The sequence below is a fragment of the Rhinolophus ferrumequinum genome, assembly GCF_004115265.2.
Source record: "Rhinolophus ferrumequinum isolate MPI-CBG mRhiFer1 chromosome 5 unlocalized genomic scaffold, mRhiFer1_v1.p scaffold_110_arrow_ctg1, whole genome shotgun sequence".
Classification (NCBI taxonomy): Eukaryota; Metazoa; Chordata; class Mammalia; order Chiroptera; family Rhinolophidae; genus Rhinolophus; species Rhinolophus ferrumequinum.
The window spans coordinates 16,244,940-16,264,289 of record NW_022680355.1 but is presented as its reverse complement, the minus strand read 5'-3'; the positions used below and the strand labels follow the sequence as shown (position 1 = coordinate 16,264,289).

Sequence of the window (19,350 nt, the reverse complement as noted above, 5' to 3'; positions counted from 1 at the left end):
GCTGACCTCAGATGTTTGTTTTTATAGATGATCACGGACAGAGATTGAAAAAAAAGAAAGTTAGTGATTTCCTCACGAGGGTGAGAACATATTAGTGGAAAAATCCAGAAATGTAATCCGGGTTTCCTGGGCGTTCCTGCTGTTGAGTATTTCATGGTGTGGTAGAACTGCTTGACAGCTCACCTGGACCATGAGGGGGGCACCTGGACAGATTATCCTGAAGATTCCTTACAACTGTAAAATCTGATGATTTGACCAGGCTCTGGACTCGGGAGAGAGTGAGGGGAACGGAGTCTGTGGAAAGCAAGTGCATGTCGCTGGGAACCCGTCCAAATCCTGGTCTTAGGGTGTCCTAGAAAGGGAGGTGTGTGCCCACATGGGCAACACACTCATTTCTAGGACGCAGGCCTTCCTGATAATACAGCAGTCAGGTGGGCCAGGGTCAGGAGAACATCCAGCTGAGTTCTAGATTTGAAAAGCTGTGAGCTACAGGAGGTCTAGGTCAGCATGCAAACGGCCGACCTCTGAGTACAAACCCAGGTACTGCCTCAAATCGTACCGAACTCTAAGTGGTGACAGCTGCGAGGAAACCCTGGCTGCACATGAGTGTCTTACTACTGAATCTAGCAGTGCTATTGGGTCTTTGGTAAGTGGGGTGTACTGGTTCTGTACCCTCGAGTCCAAATTCCCACCACTGTGGGAAGCTCACAGCCAACTTGTTGTTCCGCTGGGTCCCAAGGAGAAAGACGTAAGGACAGGGTCTGCTGTCTGCATTTATATTCTAACACTGTTAGGAAGGGTGGGACTTGTTTGTTTGCCAAAGGCCAGATTCAGAGAGAAAATCACTGGATTTCATTCCAGTTTTAACCTCGTTTTCTGTTGTCCAGAAGAGCAGAATTTTGTATCACTATCAAATGATGAAATCTTTCCCATATGATACTTTTTTTTAAAAAAGGCATCAATATGTATTATATATACATATTAATAATACTCAATATTTCGATAAGAAAAGTAAAATCTAACAATTCCATTTTACAAAGGAGAAAACTAAATACAGATTAAATGACTTGCTCCAAATCATAGTCTTTCAGTTTTAGGTCAAGATGTCCACATCCTCTAGAAAGAAAGAAAACTGTAACTCTTCTGGTACATTCTTTAGGTTAAGATTTTTCAAACCTCTGCTCTGGGCCTGACCTTTCTTTGGTTGTTTCTGAATATTTAGATTCTTGACCTGCATGTGATGTAAGCAGCTGTCTGTCTGAAATTCTTCCTACCCTGGGCAGTTCTGACCTGCTCCTGCCTCTGACGCAAGGAGTTCCCTGTTATCAGGCCACACCATCGCTTGCTCAGCACTTACGATGGTTTATGACCCATCACACATGGTAATATGTACACCTAACGGCGGGAGAGCGGGAAAGGCAAGGCCAGGGGCAGCTGACCGGCTCCAGCAGAGTCCCCGCCCAGTGCAGGAGCCCCCACGAGCCGGATCATTGCGAGTAAGGCCCTGCTCCTGGCAGTTTGATCCCGTCCCTCCAACCTCCTTCTGACTTTAGTCCATCCATTTTCACCACTTGTGGGCCTCTTCCTTTTCTCCTTTGTTCTGGCTTCTTCTCTTTACGTTAGAAATCTGTGTAAGTTTTCTTCATCTTCAACTTTCTCCTCCTATTCGCCCTGCTGCTTTTATGAAACACCTACATGTCATGGAAATGCCATATATGAATCTGTAATTCTTGCCTCGAGTCTCACATCCCTTTTCTCTCATTGCCTACAGAGCCGTGGTATTTATTCCACCATTGCAGTGAACTGGCCACTCAAGGATGAACTGACTACCTAAGTACTAAATTCAAGTACAGTGGCCCTCCTTATCTGCAGGGGACACATTCCAGGACCCCCCAGGGATGCCTGAAACTACAGAAGGAAGGAACTCTATGTACACAGTGTTTGTCCTATATAACCTTTTCCCTTACAGGAAGCACTGTACAGCTTCTCTTTGGCATACCTGAATCGCCAGCTACACTATCCTGCACTTTGGGGGCCACTATTAAGTGGAATAAGGGTGACTTGAACACAGGCACTGCGATACTGGGAGTCAATCTGACGACCAGAACGGCTACTAAGTGACTAACAGGCGGGGAGCATGTGCAGCGTGGAGACGCTGGACAAACGGATGGTTCCCGTCTTGGGCCGGACCGAGTGGGATGACGCGAGATTTCATCACGCTACTTCTCAGAACGGTGCACAATTTAAATTTGTGAATTGTTTAGCTCTGAAATTTCTATTTACTATTTTCAGACCAAGGCTGACTGTGGGTAACTGAAACCATGGAAGGGAAACTGTGGATAAGGGCATAGGACGGAACCTCTTCTTTGCTCTCACCTTTATCACCTTCCTGCTAGACGCTCTCTCGCTTGGTTTCTGTGATACTGCGCCACCTCGGCAGCTCCCTGCCACCCCGTGGCTCTTCCTGTGTGTCCCGCAAATACAGGCACCAGTCAGGCTGTACACCCAGCCCCCACGTCGGCTGTGTTCAATGACTGGATCCGGCTTAAGGATCTCACCCATCCCCAAATCTAACTCAGGCTGCCTCACCTGTGCAGTTTATTTTCAATCCACTATTTTAGCTCCAACCTGTGATGAGCTTGAGGGTCAGATATCCAACTGTTCGCTAGATGTATTTTAACGAGGGGCCTGTTTACATGTGCTTCAGCTCAACACGTGCAAAATCAAATCAGCTTCCAGCACACACGTTTCCTTCTGACTCTACTCTCTTACTGATGAAAACACTGCCACTGGTCCCTTAAACTAAACACACTCCCGTCTTCTTCCACCCCTTCCCCTGGTTCTCCTCACGTCCATTCAGTACCCAAGTCCCATCACCGCCACTCTTGTGCTCCAAGTCCTGAAATAGCCCTCAGCTGCCTGCAAGAGAGAGCCCCAGCTCCTGCCCGTGGCTCACAGTCCTCCATGCTTGCTATTTCCCACACATCTGATGCTTGTGAAAAATGAGATGAATTTCCATTTGTGAACTAAATCCTTTTTCTGCATTTTCTCATGTTTGACACATTTGCTGTACCTTTCATCTCTCCCGTTCAAAGTCCTACCTAGTCTTAAAATTTGGGCTCCAATGTCAGCCCTTCTATGAAAAAGTCCCCCATTTCCTGAAGACAGAATCTCTCCTGTCACTGGTACCTTGTACCTTATCTGACTTTCCACTTTCCAAATAGGTTGGTTAGGTTGGCATTTTGCTTCTTTTTTGTATGTGGCCACCGCATCTAGTCTATAGCGATTGATGGGATTAAACCACACATGAAGGAACCATTTCTATTTTGTTGCTTTCCAATCTTCAAACATGGACCTTAGATCATGAACCTCTGGGGAGTTGTGACTAGAATAAAGCTTTGTTGCTTTTCTCATCTAGAATGCACTTAAGCAATGAACAAATAATGCTTTGGACCCGTGGTAGCCCTGATAAATGGTTAGATGAGACAGCAACATAATTTAGTGGGGAAAAAACTGGATGGTTGTGTTATACATAACACATGGCAAGAGGGCAGCTGGTGTGGACGGGCCGCTTGAGGCAGGGGCAGGGCCGGGCAGTGTTTACCACAAGCCCCTCACTCGGCTCTATGGAGACTCTACTAAAAACATGGAAAAGTGCACACAAAACAAAGCAAGAACAAAGCACCGAGTTAGTGACAGCCCTTGGAGGGCAGGCAGGGATCTGCCCGCCCACTGACGTGACAATGGACAGGTGGAAGCGGCATGCATAACCCGAGTGCGCGCTCTGTGGCCACGTGACAGCCATAAATATCTGTCCCCCTCAGTGGGGGTGGGGGTGGGGGTGGCCTTATTGAGCTTAAATTAGTTCAGGACTTTTAAGAGACTCCAGGTCAGGGCATGTCATGACTGCCGGGGCTGCCCACCCTCCTTGCAGTTGTTCTGACAGCAGGAGCTGGAGACCCTCTGGCAGATCAAGACCTCAGAATGAATCACAGAATTAGCTGCAGTTCCGTTTGGACCAACAGATTTTCATTTTCTTGATAAGTGAAATTTAAAGGGAATTCCTTATGGAAACACCCAGCACATGTGGGGGCTGTCAAAGCTCCCGGGTTGGAGGCATTTCCACGTGTTTTTTTTTTTTAAAACCCTAGAAGCAGAATGATCAATGACAAATAAAGAACCGTTTACTAGAAAGACAGATCCCTGCCAATCATTCTTTTTTTCAAAAATGTTTGAAAGGCCTAAGAACTTTTGAAATATTTGGTTTTCGTGAAATGCTTCTGCTGAAAAGCCATAGAGAAGCGTGCCAAGTACACTTTTCTCTTTTTCCTGGTTTTGTCACTTACCGTATCTGCTTTAATGGTGACTATTCTCAGAGCTCTTTACTATCAAATGTTTAGAAAAATGGTGCAGCTTACAGAAGAGGAAAAAAGTAGAGAAAGGAGGTTCCCTTCTCCTCTCCTTCCCTCCCCACCCACCGCCTGGGGTGTACTTCACATTTTAACATAAGGTATACAAAAATATTGGTTATGAAAAGGTTTTCAAAACCTTTTCAGTTAGAGTTTAGGCTTATAAACTAACCAAATCATTTTACTATAGGGGGAATTTAGTAAAATAATGTTTTTTAAAAAGCCAATGCTGGAATATAACCCACACAACGGTTGGAATTTTTGTCAGCTCCATTCACTGATATGCTTCAAATATCTAGAATAGCCCCTGGCCAGGACATAGCAGATGCTCAATAAATATTTGTTGAATGAATGAAAAATATATCAGGAAATTATAGTCACTATAGTGACATTTTAAACACTATATAATGTCCAACCTCCATTAACACTGAGGAAAATCAAATGAGCCCCGTAATGTGAAGAACAAGTTTACACATTGAAACCTTCTAGAAAAAAAGCACAAAATGTTGAGACTTGCAGGAAATGAGAAAAGAACGGGATGTCAGTTGTCCTTCTGGGACAGTAAGGGTGTAGGGCTATCTGACTAACGGCCTCACACATAAATAGCTAACTTTATCAACTGACTTAAGTACCTGACTAAAACACTTAAATGTCTAGCTAACGCAGGGGAAAACTGACTGTTTTGAGATTTACTTCTTTTCCTTGATGATAAGCAATGAAACAAGATGGGCCTAAGGAGACAAATGGGGAGGGGGGAGTGGTAAAGAGAACTGTCCCTGAATTAATAAAATGCTGAAGTATAGCACAAGAAACACCCCTAGAAAAGTTAAGTGGGGTGCTGCTTTATCTCCCCAGTGTAGGGGAGCTCAGGACGGTGGAGTTAGGGAAGGAGTGCTTCTGCAGGGCGAGCTTCCAAAAGCCCACCCAAGAGTAGATGGCTCTTTTGAAAATAAAATGCCTTTATTTGACATGAGACTCTTCCTTATTCCATATCATGACATCGGGACATTTTGAAAGCCAATCTTAGTAAAATTATTGGGATAAAAAATGGCTCCCTGTAAGTCAGTTCCAATGTAAATTAGTATTGATCCATCCTTCAGAAACCTGTCAGACCTGAATCTCCACCTGTAAGGTGTGGCTATTGGATTCCTCGAGAGAAGCAAGTCGGGAGTCGTCAGGATACCCACCTGTCGACCCTGTCTAATGTCACCATGACGGACTCGGGGTCCTACTCAGAGTCAGGCACTGGACTAGACTGAATAAATGGCTTCCAAACATTTGTTTTAGAACACTGTCACTTAGTTACTCGATTGAATTAAACAGCATTTGAGTGTCTGGGTGTAAGGTATTGATCCAAATGCAAGGTGGGATTACAAGTAAACTACTCCTACTTTGAAAGGACTTACCACCGAGGTGAGAGACAAGGCATGTACTCAACTGTCCCACAAAGAAAACATGTCAAGTGTTTGAGTTGTAGTAGAAGTATGAAGAATGAGTGGGAGAACAGAAAGGTAGATGGTGGCCCTTACAGAGCACTCCTCTCCCCTGCTCCACCGGTCAGCCTTCCCTCCGCTCTGCCCTCGGGGAGCTCCCAATGTGGCTCCTTACCCAGGTGTCTGCATGGGACTCAGGTTTAGAGTAAGTTAAGTATTTGTTAGAAATATATTGCGGAAGTGATTCTTACTGCAAGGCTTCATGGTGGAGGTGGCATTTACGTTGATTCTTAAAAGTATTAGCATTCTACACACAATTTTCATTAATTACTCGAAAACATCTTGTACTACAGCTTAATTGACAGAAGTATAAACCGTATTTTTTATAATGTGCATTGAAACCTCCAATTTTATACCTAGACATTAACCTTCCGAAGTGATAAATTTGTGACACAGAAGATCTTCACAGGAGAAAACAAGGGAGAAGGCGTTCCAGGCATTGGGTTGGGGGGTGGGCGGGTGCTGGAGAGTGGCCTGATCCGGCTGGAGCTGGGCTGCTTGGGGCAGTGACAGTTCTGGCACGACAGGATGGGGGATGGGCAGGCAGCACCCCGAATGCCAGAAAATGCTCAGGAGTTTGTTTACTCCATCCACACAGGGGTGAACCACATGGAAAGTGTGTGAACAGAGCTCTTTTGTTTTGCCAACAGTGTGCAAAATGGACAGAGGGCAGGAGTGGAGTAGGAGGCCGTCCCAATAGTACAGCGGGAGTGAGAAAAGGGCCTCACCCAGGTAGTGTTAACTGGAGCAGAAAAGAGGTGTTTCAGAGAGAGAACCGAGTGCGGGGGGTGACCAATGAGGTGGGCCACTGAACCCGAGGCTGGCTGTAAAGATTGCTCCCATGGCTGAGAATAGGTGACGTGACGATGACGACACACTCACAGGAGAAAGAACAGGTCTGTGGAAGACGTGTACTTTTCGGCTCGCACGTTGTGGTATCACTGAGGTAGCTGTGGCGAGTGGCCTCTCCCAGCACCTGTTCTGTCTGTCTGTCCCTCCCTCCTGGCTCCATTAGACTCCACCCCATCTCACCGTCCCTTGTGTGAGATGGCTTGGAGGGGGCCCCACTCATTTGCATGTCCTTGTCCTGCACAAAGCAGAAGGCTTGAAAATGTGGGTGACGTCAGCACATGAATCCCATCTCTTCTCATGACGCGAGCTCCTGACTAACACACAAGTTCAGGGGGGCAGGGACGGAGGCCTCTCGTAACACTGAAAGGTGTGGGGTCGATTTCTTGTTTCCCATTGCTCATCCAGCCGTTCAACCGGCTCCTTTTCTGCACCACTGCCCTGGTGACACGCGTGTGTGACAGTGAAGGTGACCACTCCCTCCCTGGTCCTTATGTGAGGGGCGCAGGAAAAGCCTGACTCACACGACACGCCTCCAGCCTCTGTGAACCTTAAACAGTCCACAGGAAGGCACCACTTCCTTGGGTTTTTGTTGTCTCTCTCACAGCTCTCAAGGAGGCAGGCAACATCTTGAAGATGGGGAAAAACTATTGCCTAGAATTTAAAGTAAAAACTATTTGCAAAGTCAATGGTGGGGATGGAAAAATGCTTCCTTAGCATTTTAAAATGCCTTACACTATCGAAAGAAACGACCTATTATCTAGAAGTGTGCACGAGATTGAGTGCACTTACGGGAGCATTTGGAGAATTTTAAAACATTTTTTTTTTAAAAGGGAAATAGAAGAAGGTCAGTGGAATACTGTGGTACATGAACGCAATATTACATTTTAGGCAGAAAATGCAAAGAAATGTTCATATGTGGTAATAATGCTTTCTCCCAAGCTCTCAAAATTAAACAACCCATCAACAAGCTGGGTAGAAGACAAATATTATTATCTTTCCTTAAGACCTAGCTGCACGCCTTAGAGACAATCTGCCTCTTTATACCAAAACAGACACACATTCCCCCAAAACAGGTTCAACATTGGGTAAGAAGAAATGACCCAAGAATTAATTACCTAATAGGAGATTGAAGTAAACAAAGGAAAAATTATCATATCGAAATAAAAGACAAGAAACACAATTAAATTAGGCTTCAAAAGACCCGGGAGAAAGTTATAAAAGACATAATATGCATTTACCTGTTTTTTATTCTTTCATGATTTAATTTCTAATTTTATTCACTACCATCTGATAATTGCATGAAACACTTATTGTAACCATGGGCAATTTAGACCATTTTAATTTTTATTTCAAGGCCATGAGACAAAAGAACCTATTTATTGCCTAAGGGGATTTTTTTTTTAACAAAAATTAAAGCTTAATCTTTCATGTTTTAAAGCATAGACGGTTTAATATCATTTATAATAATGCTGTAGGGAGACTGTTCCTGGGTATGCAAAATTGAAATGATAAATTTACAATTATTAAAAGAATTAATAGTTTGGGGGATTGAATTGTCCCTTTCCTTTCTAGATAGATTTGTCTGAAGCATAAGAGACATCTTTAAAAACACGGTAAAACCAAGGCCTGTGCAGGAGTGATGCATTTCACAGTTTGACTGGACTTGTTAATAGAACAATAGTAAGCCCAGGTTTTTGTTATTTAAAAAATAAGTAATGGTATTGGCCTTGGGAACTGCTTCCAACTCTTTTTATTTCATAGGAAATTGCTTTGATAAAGTGGAGGCTTATGAATTCTACTAACCACGTTTTGTGTGACTTTGAAAAAGTCCCTGATGGAAAGTAGACAAATAATTTACTTTCACTTAAATGCTAGATTTTTCAGTTACACTTAAGAAAAATAATTGAAATGTAGATTTCAATCATTTCTGCTGCTACCTACCCTTCAGGATTCTGAAGCAATACTTTCAGCTATTATGCATTCCTCAACAGAGAACAGAAAATTCACTTTCAACGCTACTTCAGTTTGCAGAATTTACGAAAGGGCAGAAGCACCTTAAGAGGAAAGGGAAGGACACCTTGCCAGTGGTGGGTTCTAACAAGAGCAGAAAGGAAGGAAATACATCTTAGGATACATGCCCTCTTTCATTAAGGTCTCAGGGAGAAACGGAAACTATGGTTCAAGTTCATTGACGACTTCTGCCATCTCCCTGGGCTCTCTGAGCACCCTGCATTTTAAGAAGCTTGTGACATATTTGTGTTCCTGACCATAGTGGAGGGAATGGGTGTGGGTCCACGGAGTTGGACTTGACCTCTCACCCCTCACACCTCACCCTCACCCCTCACCCTTCACCTCTCAGGCCTCACACTTCACCCCTCACCTCTCACTCCTCACCTCTCACCCTCACCTCTCACCCTCACCTCTTATCTCTCACCTCTCACCCATCACCTTTCACCTCTCACCCCTCACTCCACCCTATGCTCAGCAGAATGGCTTCCTTGCTAGTTTGCAATCTGCCAAGCTCCACCTGCCTCTCAGCCTTTACACTTGCTCATCCTCTGCCCTACGTATCTATGTGGCTTCCTTCCCTTTATTCAGGTTTCTGCTCAGATGTCACCTTTTCAGAGGGAAAGCCTCCTTTAATCCCCTTCACCCTCTCCACCTATTGGCCTGGTCTCTCTTCACAGCTCTCGTCTATCACTACAGAGCACATGCTTGTCCATGTTTCCCTACATAGACCAGGCAGCTCCTGAGAGCAGGGAGCATGTCTCTTCTGCTCACAGCGTCCGCAGCTCCTCGGGCAGCACCTAACACGATCCCAGCACTTCAAAAGCATCACCTGTCAATCACTTTGTCGCACTGATCAGCTCACGGCTGCTTTTGCACTTGGCTTCTTAAACAGACAAGTTTTCTTTGAAAGAAGAATGAAATGTTCAGATATTAAATCTGATTCACTGAAACCAAGGCGTTCCAGCCCAAATACACAACAGAAGAACACATTTTAGTAAAGTCAAACGAAGACTCCCAAGCAAACAACAGGCCACACACCCTTCAACCTAACTGTTGGAACAGCAGAATGATTTTAATGTAACTACACTTAGTGAAATTCTTCATGGCTGTGGGCAGGATGGCTCCTTGCCATATAAGGAAGAGAGTCTTCACATAAAAAAGAGTCTTCTTTTTTCTATCTTGTTACCAATGATTTGGTCAGTTTCTGCTGGTTATTTTCAATAAAAGAGAAGATAAAGGCCAAGGTTGGAAAAATTACAAATATTTACTTTGCCAAAATAAAGTTAATATTGCTTTCTCTTAAAAAAAAAGAGCTAATCCTTCATTTTTATATAAACAAATAAAAAGTATTCACATTTTGAATGACTTTTAGTGTTTTCTGTCCAAACAAAATATAGTTAAAAATATCAGCTTTTGACTAAAGACAATAAAATGTGTGTATAATACTCTGTAATCATGTCATGGTCTTCAGAGGGCAGATAAAAATTCTTGTTTGAGAAAATACTTTTCAATCTCATTTATAAAACAGATATATTAGACACGTCCATTTTTAAATTTGTTTTTAAGAAAAATCACTAGTATTCATATAAGGGGGAATTTATCATGTCAAAAATATTTCTTTCTTTCTTAAAAAGAGTCACTAAAGTATTTATTTAAATAACAAATGTATTATAGCATTAGAGCTATCGTTTAATTTGTTGAAAACAATGACAACGTTGATATTTCAGGAATACTGCTTGTTGCATGAGATCAGGCCCACATAGAGTAATGAAGACATTTTAGAGCATGAAGTCAATGCATCTAGGAGCTGTTGCTATGAGATTACAGCACATTAAGGATAAATCCCCCAGCTTCTTCTACATATCTCCAAGACTTCTCCCTCCAAACTGTACTCAGAGGGAAATGTATTCGATACACAGTGTTTTATAAACAAACCAAAGGGCTATTATTGCCTTTGATCCTGCCAGAGGGCCTCAGTGCCCCCTGATGTCAAAAGCCTTAACAAATCTGGTCCACAGAATGCTGTAGTTTTCATTTTCTATTTTTCTGAAAGAAAACCCCACACTATTACATAAGTTTTCTCAACACTTAGCTCATCTTTGGGGCATAGTCGATAGAGGGTCATGGGGGTTTTCAAAGCTAGAGAGAGTCTGGAGAGGGTCCAGGCCAACCCCTCCACGCACCAGAGGACGAAGTGAGATCATTTATCAAGGTCTCGAAAATTCAGAGAGGAAGAGAAGCCAGCGAAACATTTCTTAACAAACAAATGATGGTATCCAAGCAACCACATTACGTCTGGCTTGTATGAAAGAAAAATGGCATCTGCTTTTGAATAAGGCACCAACATTTCTGAGGAAAAAGACTTGAAATGACATAGCCCAGAACATGACCAGAAACAAACAACAAAGATGGTCCCACTAGACCGTGGATTTTAAAATCAAAGGATGGAGCTGGTGTGAAATATAACACTGGAATGATCAGAAATTTTGAGATCTAACAGAGAATTCTTAAACTGCTTTGGAAAAAAAAGGGCAGGAGAAACAAATGCATGACTAAGAGAGTGAGGCTCTTCACACCAGTGAAGACGGAAGGACAGAATGGACAACACAGTTTTGAAACTAAATGACATGTGAGAGTCACCAGCAAGGTGGCTTCTCTCACAGAAAACATTTTTTCATTTTACCCTTGGAAAACAAAACACACACACACTCAAACTGGTTCTTTAAAAAGCACTGAAGTGCCCGGGCTCCACGGCCTGGCTAGCCTGGCCTTCCCACCACCCCCCATTGTGTGCCGACCTGTGCACCCTTCTTTCCCCTCCTCTTACCGGGGCTTGTGAGGGCTCCCAGGGCGCTGCTCGTGGTGGACAGAGGGTTTGCATTGGTGGTGGTGGCTGAGGTCTGGGCCGCGGCTGCAGCGGCCGCCAGCGTGGCCAGATTCTGTAGCTGTAAAGCATTCATGCCTGTGGAGGGAAGACGAAGGTACTTGAGCAACCGGCCTCTTTGCCTGTTTCCCAACAAGACAGGACAGATGTCAAGGGCTGTAGGCCCTACGACGACGGTGTAGTCTGCCCAGCTGCCTTGTGGCTTCTCCTCAGCAGTCGCCTCATTGTGGGGCTGCCTGTCCTAAGGCGGGCACTCTTCCCAGCTGCACTGCAGAGACCCCCAGCAAAGCTAGGGGGAGACTGCTGTGTGGAGACCAGCCCTGGCAGGGGCTCCCCCGGGGAGCTGTCATGAAACGGGGAGCTCGGGGCTTGGGCAGAGCGAGGAAGGGCTGCAGGGCAAACTCTCAAGTGTCCAAGCTCTGCAGCTGCACAGAGAAGGTACCAGAGAGGAAAGGACAGTTTATTGGTGAAAAATGGTAGTTTACCGGGAATGACAGTTTCTTGCTCAGAGGTTGAACTGCTAGGGCTTCCTGGCTCTGCCACTTTACCAGTTGTGTGACTCTGGGCCAACGACTTGACCACTTCACTTCTTTAGTGAGTGGTAATATTAACTGTATCTTACCTCGAAGAGTTGTTGTGTAGATTAAATAAGGTGATGAAGCAAATTACTTAGTACAGTCACTGGTACAACATAAGCGCTCAACAAACGTTAGCAACCACTCTCGTTATTGTTGTTACTGAACTCCTCTCTCCAGACTCACTGTAAATGTGAACGCTACAGTGTAGCCAATCATGCTTGAGGACTAAAAGAATGAATAAACGACAATGGCAGGAGCTCATATTTTCCCCTGTAAAATATTCATATATACATTTTAAAGGTATTTGGATTTTAAGGAGGGATAACTTTTAACTAGAGTGACTCTCTGGCTAGTGAAAACTGAGAAAAAATAGCAGAGAGAAATGAAACTTTGCAAGAACACGAGGATGGGTCTCCATGATTCATTTCACACTAATGTACATTTGAGAGGCAGGAAACAACGGGTTCTCTCCTTATACAGAGAAATTTTATATAGAAAAATACTGGAGTTAAATAATCAGCTTAATTTTACCTTGTTCGCATGTCTCAAATCCAGGAATTTAATAAATGTTATTTAGCAAATTTAATCTGCTTCGGAGAGAGTGGCCAGATGACAACTTCCCTATATGTTTTTTTGGGTGGTGGGTGGAGAGGAGAGAGAATGTTCCAGTAACATACCTGTGAAAGCCCCAAGCCGCAGTTGTGCTGCCTCAGCCTGAGGACGGCTCACTTACCCCGCGCCTACGACCTGACCCCCTCAATCAGGACTTATGGCTACTCAGAGAAGAGTTCCTGATGTCTTTGCTGCCAAATGGGCTCTCATTTTGCTCAAAATGACACTCAGTCTGCTTCCAGATGTCCAGGCCTGTTGGCTTAGGGTGGAAGCTCAACACCTGTTTTTCAAAGCTCCCTCCATTCCTGGGGACTCTCAGAGGCAGGACACAAGCCCTGGTGGCACCTGCGACTTCGGACCCTGCTTTCTGCAGCACAGGTACCTGGGAGGGAGCTCTTCACACAGGGTCGTACCTGTGAGAGTGTGGGAGCTGGGAAAGCACTGGCCTCACGTCTCAGGCTTCTCTGAGCAAACAGAGCGCGTCTGCGTGTGTGCGCATGCATGTGCGTGTGTGCGTGTGTGTAACAGGAGCTGTTGGACTTCAGGGCAGACTCACCTGCACCCAGGAGGGGCCGACTCCTGGGCGCATTTGGCACTCGAGTGTGACCAGGGCGGGTTCTGAGTTATGTCTTCAGGAGTAGGGAACGTGTGCTGTCCCCTCTGGGCCCTGCAATGACTAAAGTCCCCTCTCATGTTTTAGTGATGTAAACCAGATGACCGGACTACATCAGCTGGCTGCGCAGACAGGAGGAGGGGATAGCGCTCAAAGTACATCCCGCAATGCACATCTGGCACTGATTAATGCCACCCAGAACCACGACTAAGCCCAGGTCACAGGGTCCTCGTCCGGGACATCTCCTCAGGCCCGTTCCAGGCAGAAGCCACGGCGCCCGCATGGCAGCATTCCAGAGCTGGAAGGAGCTTGTCCGGGGCTCAGGTCTGAGCCGAGGCCTTGGAGCCCAGGCTGGGGACACCATCAGCCACACCTCCCCCCAGCCGCAGAAGGATGACAGGTGTGCAGTAATGCTCGCACTCTGCACGTGGTCTGCAAACTCCCTCATCAACCTGTTTATAGCTCTGGGGCATTCCTTCATCAAATCCCACTTGGACACCATCGCTGTGTCTTTCTTACCCTCAGAACTCGATACTAAGTTCCTTGAGGACAAAGGTGTTATCTTGTTCATTATTAAGTCCAGCTAAAACACACACACACACACACACACACACACACACACACTGCTATCTATATAGTAGGTGACTGATGGATGAATGACCAGGGTAACTAGCAGTATATGAGATTTTCATAAATTGCCATAACGAGTATTGACAGTAGACCCAGCCAGGGTTTTAGTTTTCTCCATTTTTGGTCAGTTCTTTGTATTTACGAGATATCAAATACTGTTTCTGCAATCGTTAATCCATTCTACAAATATTTATTAGAACCATGTCTTTTCCTCATCTCGCCACTGACACTCATTACAGGTCCCCGAGCCCAGCCGACCCCACTCAGGTTCTCTAGCCCACTGCCATCTCCACTCAAAAACCCTGGGCGAGACCCTGTGGGTCCCTCTCAGTGTCTCGTCTGCATTTCCCCTTCCCACACTTCACCACCCGAGAGTGCCATCCTGTGCAGCCTTTCCCTGCCTCCACTAGAAAGCCCAGGCAGAGGGATTTCGGCGCTGGGGCTCCACAGTGGGGGTAGGGGGCACTCTGCTCAACAATCACACTGCAAGGAAAGGAAAAACCTGGGCCACAGGAAGCAGAGATGATGGGTGGAAAGGAGAGGCCATCATGAGCCCCAGCTCATGAGGAATTTGAGGGAAAAGGAAGAGGGGAAGGGTTAGACGGAGAAGCCAGCAGAGTATGTGCCTGCCTATCCATCCACCAGCCCGTCCATGCGTCCATCCACGGTCAGCCGTCCATCCATCCAGCAGTTACCAAGTGGCCACGATGGGGCAGGCCCTGGGCACGCACTGAGGATTAAGCACCTGCCCCCAAGGAAGCCGCTGTAAATCAGAGCAGGGAGAAGCCAGGGATTTGGTGGTGGTGAGGTAATCCTACTCCATCAGTTTCTGGAAATAGGTCCAAACTCAGAAACTCATTCTCAGTGGCCTCTGGTTTGATAGGGAGCTGATGGAGGCAGAGGCCTCCCAGCGGAGATCACACCTATCCTACCCTGGTCCTTCCACGGTCCTGGGGTGACCCTGGCAGGCTCTCCCGGCACCCCTCCCCCTCTTGTTCCCCAATAGGAGTGCTCAGTACACCAGAGAGGGAAGGCACAGCCTCCTGGCCAACTATTCTGGGTTGGGGGCCCCGTTCCCAGCCCTGACTCCCACATGTCTGCTCTGCTCAGTGCAGAAGATTCTCCTCTTCACCCTGTCCTGTGTTCCCAGGCCAGGAATGCTGGTGACAACATGACAACAAGTGCCATTTCCTGGAGGCAGCACGGCTGGTCAAGTGGCGTGCAGACGGCATTTTCTCAGACCCATGAGCTGCGATGCAGGCTCTGCCTCACCCTGTGTGAGCCTGGGATTCTCAGCTGTGAGGTGGGCCTGGAACAGAAGGCGCCCTGCCAACAGCACGCGTTCATGGGGACTCCTGTCCCCAGCGCCAGGGAGCCCTCATTCCTGCTGTGGACATTCCACGTACCATCCCCTCCTATAGAGGTGGGGGGTGTGGGGGCCACAGTATCCAGAAAATGCATTGGCCCCAGATCAGGGAGCAGCTGGGAACGCTGTGTGGACTGGCTCACGGTTTCCTCCTCGGCCCCCTCAGCTGCCCCCGACTTTGCTGGCACACTGACTGCTTCTCTCAGACCTCTCCTCAGACTCAGGCTGCTTCGACAGCCTGCTCCCAGCGGGAAGGAGGCTTCTCCTTGCTTTAACTGCGCTGGGTCAGCACTGGGGCCCCCTGAGGCCGTCTCCACTGGGGGCTTCTGCTTCTGCTCACTTCCAATTCCCACTTCTGGTTCCTTTCAGTTTTCCTTTTTCTTTTGGGGGTGTGTGAGCGCATCCTGTTCTTTCCTGTTTCAGCTGGCTCTCCGCCCATCCAGGCCCACTTTCTACTTCCCGGCTGCTCCCACACAATAACCCAGAAAGGGCACCAGACGGACAGCGGGCAGCGGCAATGGGAAAGCTGCCTCTGGGTTGGCAACCGCTCTTTTCTGAGGAAAAACCCACCACTTTGAACCTCAGGAAGCACTCTGCTCCGATGGGCACCCCACAAACGAGGGGCGACAATCTAGGGGACTAGAAGTGCAAAACATTTAAATAAGTTTTATGAAACCCAACAGTGTGCCAAGATCTAGATGGCCAAAAAAAAAAAAAAAAAAAAAAAGGAAGAAAAAGTTGAGAATACAGGGATTCCACAGCTCATTCATTACTTGGGGAAAGAAGGTCCTCTCAAAACGAAGAAATGATGTAGAAAACAGATGTGCTATCTGCCTACTTGAAACTTAAGATTTTAAAAAAAATTATTTATAAGGAGAAGGCATGAAAATTTAATTTAATGTTCACCTTAGGTAATTTTGTGTCTTATTGTTCATAGCAATTACCATAAATCTGCATATCAATAAGTGAGAACAGATGTCAGTTGTTACAAGTGCTTGCCAATCAGGTCTGTTATAAAGTGACAGATGGGTGGTTATGGAGTTCTCATAAGGCCCATTAGCACATTCGCAGGAAGTGTGTGTGGTGCGAGGGTAGGAGCCGGGCCTTGGGAAGAACGGAAATCCTGTGGGTCCAGGAGGCACACCTCACACCCAGGAAGAGACTCCAAAGCAGTCTTTGTAAGCATCTCCCCTCCTCTCCACTCATCCCAGATATCCTTAGACAGTTTTCTCTGGGAATGGATCTCAAATTGATGAAAGCCTCACCATGTTGTGCTTTGAAGCAAATATTTGCACTCTCCAATTTTACTGTTACTTTTACAACTCAGACCAGACATTCTGAAAGGGACTTACTACCAGCTGTACTGAGTATCAGAAGCAAAGTGGAACTCTCCTCTTTTTCCTCCACTGCTTCATAATCTCTATAATTTCCTAATAACAATCTCTCACCCTAGGGAAAAGCAACCCACTCTTAATGCATTTGAAATGTTGTCCTGAATGAGAGGGAGGCAGTTTTCCTGGTACTGTCGCAGAATTGTTTCTTTTTGAGCAGATTTGGGGCTCTCGCTGCATTATTTCCCTCTATAGCTCAGCCTTGCTGGTTATGGCCAGCTAAACTGTGGCCAGTCACTGCAGCCTGGATATATGCAAACACACCTGAATTTGTTGAGACACTGAGCGCTGTTTTATAAACTGGGGGAGCAACAGAGAGCTCAGGTACTGGATCAGGCTGAAGTGGATGTGAAATTTGAATCAGCCACTTACTAGCTTAGTGACTTTGGGCAAGCTTATTAATTAACCTCTCTAAGCCTCAGTTGTCCCAACCTGCAAAATGGGATGCTAATGGTCCCTATGTCATAAAGTCGTGATATTTGGGGATTCTGTGTCCTAGCCCGTATGTTGCTCCTCACTGGTGTTGTGGTCTCACATAACTTATTTAACATTTTTATACTTGCTTTTTCTTTTTTTCAATTGTGATGCTGTAACAAAGTGGTGGCTCCATCCTTGGCATACTGTGAGGATAAAAGGCATGATTATTTCAAGGAGCTCTGTCAAAATTGTAAAATAGTACTGTTGTTTTTCTAACTTGATGCTTTTTTGGGATGATAGTTGCTACAAAGAAATTTTTGCTTATTCCTTTCTCTTCAGGAAAAATCCAGACTCTGAGCCCAAACTCAGACCCAAGTGTCTGAGATTTCAGAAACTTGTGTAAGAAATACCACCGTTGAGTGAAAAATGGACAAGTTTTTATTAGAAGTTTTCAGAGGGAAAAATCAATCAACTTGAAAGACGCACAGAATGTATACATAAAAGCATTCAGCTTATAAAGATTTGATCCCAATCTATTTTCTGCTTTTAAATTCCATCTCTTTTATAAAATCATGGAACACATTTAAAATTAAGTTTGAAAGGAAATGGTAAGTTTTTTTTCCCAAACAAAGTGGAGCGGGTGTCTCATTCCGTTTTATTGATGCAACTACTTAGTAGCTTATCATCTAAAATTTCTTTTTCTGTTTTTTTCTGGGGAAGGGGGAGTGGGATTTATTTTATTTTCTCCTCAAACAGCAAGGCTCATTCAAATGAGATGTTTTAGACTCTGTGGATAAACCTCAGTCCCCTGAAGGACAGACCATTATGTTCTGAGAGTTGTTCACACAAAATATTATTGGTTTCTGAAATGATATTTCACTCCTTTGGTGATGGTGCTCCAAGCTGGAGTCCTTGGATTTCCACGTGGTGTTTATTACACGGCACTGCAGACACAAAACTGGCATTTGAACTGTGTGGGTGCCCCCTTGCACTGTGCCACAATTTCAATCACTCGAAGGCATTTTAACCTCAAGTGGGGTTCGGGATCAGGGACCTCTGGGCTGCTCCAATCCCTTCTACCACGTGTGTCATGTACCGTGGGCTCTAACATGTGTGATGCTGTGAAAACTCTCGAGTCCCAAACCCTCGACAGCTCATTCGCGAGCATATTGTCCTTAGTTTACATAATGTTTCCTTTTGGCTTAAATAGGAGGCGAACGCCACATTTCTTAATTAAAAAAAAACAAAAAACAGGCATTTAACTTAAGTGCCATTGGGAACATATCCAAGACATGAATTTGAGTTTGTTGGTTTATAAATTTATTCACTCGTCCACTCAAACGTAGTCACGAGCCCCTCTTTAGTGGCGTGAGGGCTGGGTTCACTGGCCTGGGCCACGGCTGGACGCATGGAGACTCAGCGGTATCAGAGAGGTGAGGGAGGAAGGTGAGGCAGGAAGGGGCTTTAGGGGATCAGGCCGGGGGTGGGGAGTGCGCCCACATCTGGGGAGTTGAGAAAGCTTCCTCTAGAAAGTAGCCTCTATTCGCAGTTCCCTATAGAACACTCGTGAGATGATTGGCAAAGACAAAAGGTAAGCCCTACTTTTGGGAGAAGATGAAAGAGCAGAAGGCCATTCAACTGCATCACTGAAAAAAAAAAATACAGCCCACACTAGGGTGCTTCAAACACTGAGGCGGATGAGCCTTGATTATGCATCTGAATGGAGGGTACCCTTAACAGGAAAATCGCCCGGCAGGCAAAGCCTTGACATTGATTTCCTTAACACTCTCCATATTCAAGATGACTGGCAGACATGGATGGGCTCATTCAGCATTTGATTCCACAGCCTGTGCAGACTTGAGGTGCTGAATTTAGTATGCTGAAGATTCAAGGAAGGAGTAATTTGGAAAGCCCAGCGCATTCACTGAATGCCTTTACATCAGCCATCTGCTTGATGCACCTTCTAAGGTGTTTCCCATGTAGCCTCCGTTTTGAAATGAGCGCACACAGCATGTGAGCACTAATATCCTGACCTGTGGCTGAGGAGGCAGAGGCGCGCACACCTCATGAAAAATGACAGGGCACCCAGGAGACG

General features: G+C 45.7%; 1 protein-coding gene across 10 annotated transcripts in view; it reads right to left on the bottom strand.

Annotated features, from left to right (window-relative positions):
- Positions 1 to 19,350, bottom strand: part of CELF2 (CUGBP Elav-like family member 2) — a 486,548-nt gene that overhangs the window by 30,848 nt on the left and 436,350 nt on the right. For all 10 annotated transcript variants that reach the window (XM_033100763.1, XM_033100761.1, XM_033100765.1 and 7 more), the window contains one exon: positions 11,592 to 11,726. In XM_033100763.1, the coding sequence (XP_032956654.1) occupies positions 11,592 to 11,726 (135 nt within the window). The remainder of the gene's footprint in view (positions 1 to 11,591; positions 11,727 to 19,350) is intronic.